The following is a 1,999-nucleotide window of genomic DNA, read 5'->3' as shown; positions in this document are numbered from 1 at the left end:
GGTGCATCGTGCGTGCTCTCGGACTCGGCTTCGTCCTCACTGCCAGAGTCGAGCTCACGTTCTACGAACCGAGGGTTCGGACGATTGTCTGGAGAGGCCGAGGACGACGGGCTGCGGCGCTTGCTTGCTCGCTTGCCCACAGCCGCGTCACCCGAGTAACAGATCGCCTCGGAGGCCACCTGAGTAGCCTCCTTAAGTGCCGAGCCTTTGCCGTGAGGCTTAGCGCTCTTGGCTTGCGCCTTCCCGGCAGCAGCCTTGGAGCGTGTCTTCGCACCGCTCTTTGCAGTGCCACGAGGCATGGTAAACGGTCGAAGTGGAGACCTAGAAGAAGAGCACACAGACTGCTGCTCGAGGATCTAACTGTGAAGTGAGCCTCTGCCGCGCTCGCGCGGCCAAGTCGATGGTTTTCGACTTTGAGAATGAAAGTTTGTGACGAACACCTCTTCATTCTGATTGGTCGGTAAACCGAACCTAAGTGGGGGGGGATGTAACGGGGTACGTAGCCCTAAGTGTACCCTGGTTACATGAAGTGTGACACGTCACACTTTAGAAGTATGACACGTCCTACTTCGGGATATTTGGTACTAGGTACCAAGGTCGTCCAAAGCCAACTATTGGTTGATGACATTGCATTTCTATAGGTGACTTATAGTTTGTATTAAACCCAGGCTTTATCTACCTATAAATATACTCAGTTTACATTCTACCTTAATTAGGTCACTTCGCTCTCTTTTGAATAAAGAGGGCACCTGTGAACTGCCGCTCACTGAGAGTTTGTATACTCTCGGAGGCTAACTTCCTCTAGCGCAAGGTGTGTCAGAACGATTTTTTATATGAATAAATTTTTAGCCAATTTTGCAAATGCCTGACGATTTGAACTATCACTTTACGGAGGGGTGGAGTTTTTTTACGCTTTGACGTCAAAAATAATCAGAATTAAAATTTAAAATATACTAGAAAAGTGCAAACTGAGCTTAATCTAGTGGTATATGAAACGTTTGGCGGGACTTCGGGGTCCCGCATAAAATATGCTCGGTATTGTGTTATTTTGGGCAGTCGCGACTTGTGACACAATCTTCAGTTTCGATCGGGTGTCGCTGCGGAAAATGTCGTCTCGGGCGTCTGGCGGCTCACGTTCAGCCGTCCCGCCTCGAAAGCGTGCAAAACGAGTCGACAGGAAAGAGACCGCGTATATACGTGTATGTGAAAAGCTAGGAGAAGATACCGTTAAGAAGATTCGTAACGACTGGGATCAAATGAATACAAGGCGAGATGGAAGCGAGTGGCAACAGTCAGAAGGAATAGTCATTCAGTTTCTTCAACAAGGATTATCGGAGCGAGAAATTCGAGCTGTTATACCTGTGGGTAGTAGCCGCATTGTAAGACTGCGGAAAGTACTGGAGGAGGGAGTTGAAACGCTACACACTCGTCGCGAGCCACAACGACCTTGGCATGCACTGAGTGACGATGATATTGCTGTACTGAAGAAACACTGTGAGACTTGGATACTTGAAGACGGGTTTCCGTGTGCTCATAGACGACCTCGGCAGTACTTCACCGAGCCTAATCTGAAATGGACAGTCGTTCACGGTAGGTATGAAGAAGAACTTACTCGTACAAACCCTACGGCGCGTGTCATGAGTTATTCCCGGTTCCTACAATACGTTCACTACTTCTACCCTGGTGTACGTCTTACTCGCACCGCTGAGGATGTTTGTGACTGCTGCGTACGCATCGATATTCAGCTGAAGCAACCTGATCTCAGTGATGATGAATAGGCAGTCTCTTCATCTAAAAAAACAGATGCATCTCGATAGTGCCATGGATCAACGCAAATTTGTGAAATCACAAAAAAAATGGGGAAGAACGGCCGGTGCGCAAAGACGCTGTCTGAACGTCATTATTTTTCATCATTGAAGTGTTAAAACGCAACGTTGAATCAAACAGCTCCAAAGCAGACAGGGCAAGCACGCACAGATGTTTATGATCCAACGGACGC

General features: G+C 48.2%; 1 protein-coding gene across 1 annotated transcript; it reads left to right on the top strand.

Moving 5' to 3' along the window:
- Positions 1–1,106: 1,106 nt before the first annotated feature.
- PITG_21820 (uncharacterized protein) lies at positions 1,107–1,759 on the top strand (the record flags this gene model as incomplete). The annotated part of the gene is made up of 4 exons (XM_002894743.1): positions 1,107–1,203; positions 1,273–1,549; positions 1,643–1,683; positions 1,752–1,759. 4 exons carry the CDS (start codon positions 1,107–1,109, stop codon positions 1,757–1,759), a joined length of 423 nt encoding a protein of 140 aa, XP_002894789.1.
- Between the last annotated feature and the right edge of the window lie 240 nt (positions 1,760–1,999).

This window comes from Phytophthora infestans, genomic scaffold (genome assembly GCF_000142945.1).
Source record: "Phytophthora infestans T30-4 supercont1.521 genomic scaffold, whole genome shotgun sequence".
Classification (NCBI taxonomy): Eukaryota; Oomycota; class Peronosporomycetes; order Peronosporales; family Peronosporaceae; genus Phytophthora; species Phytophthora infestans.
Note: the sequence above shows the minus strand (reverse complement) of the source record. Positions and strands in the feature narration are given on the sequence as shown.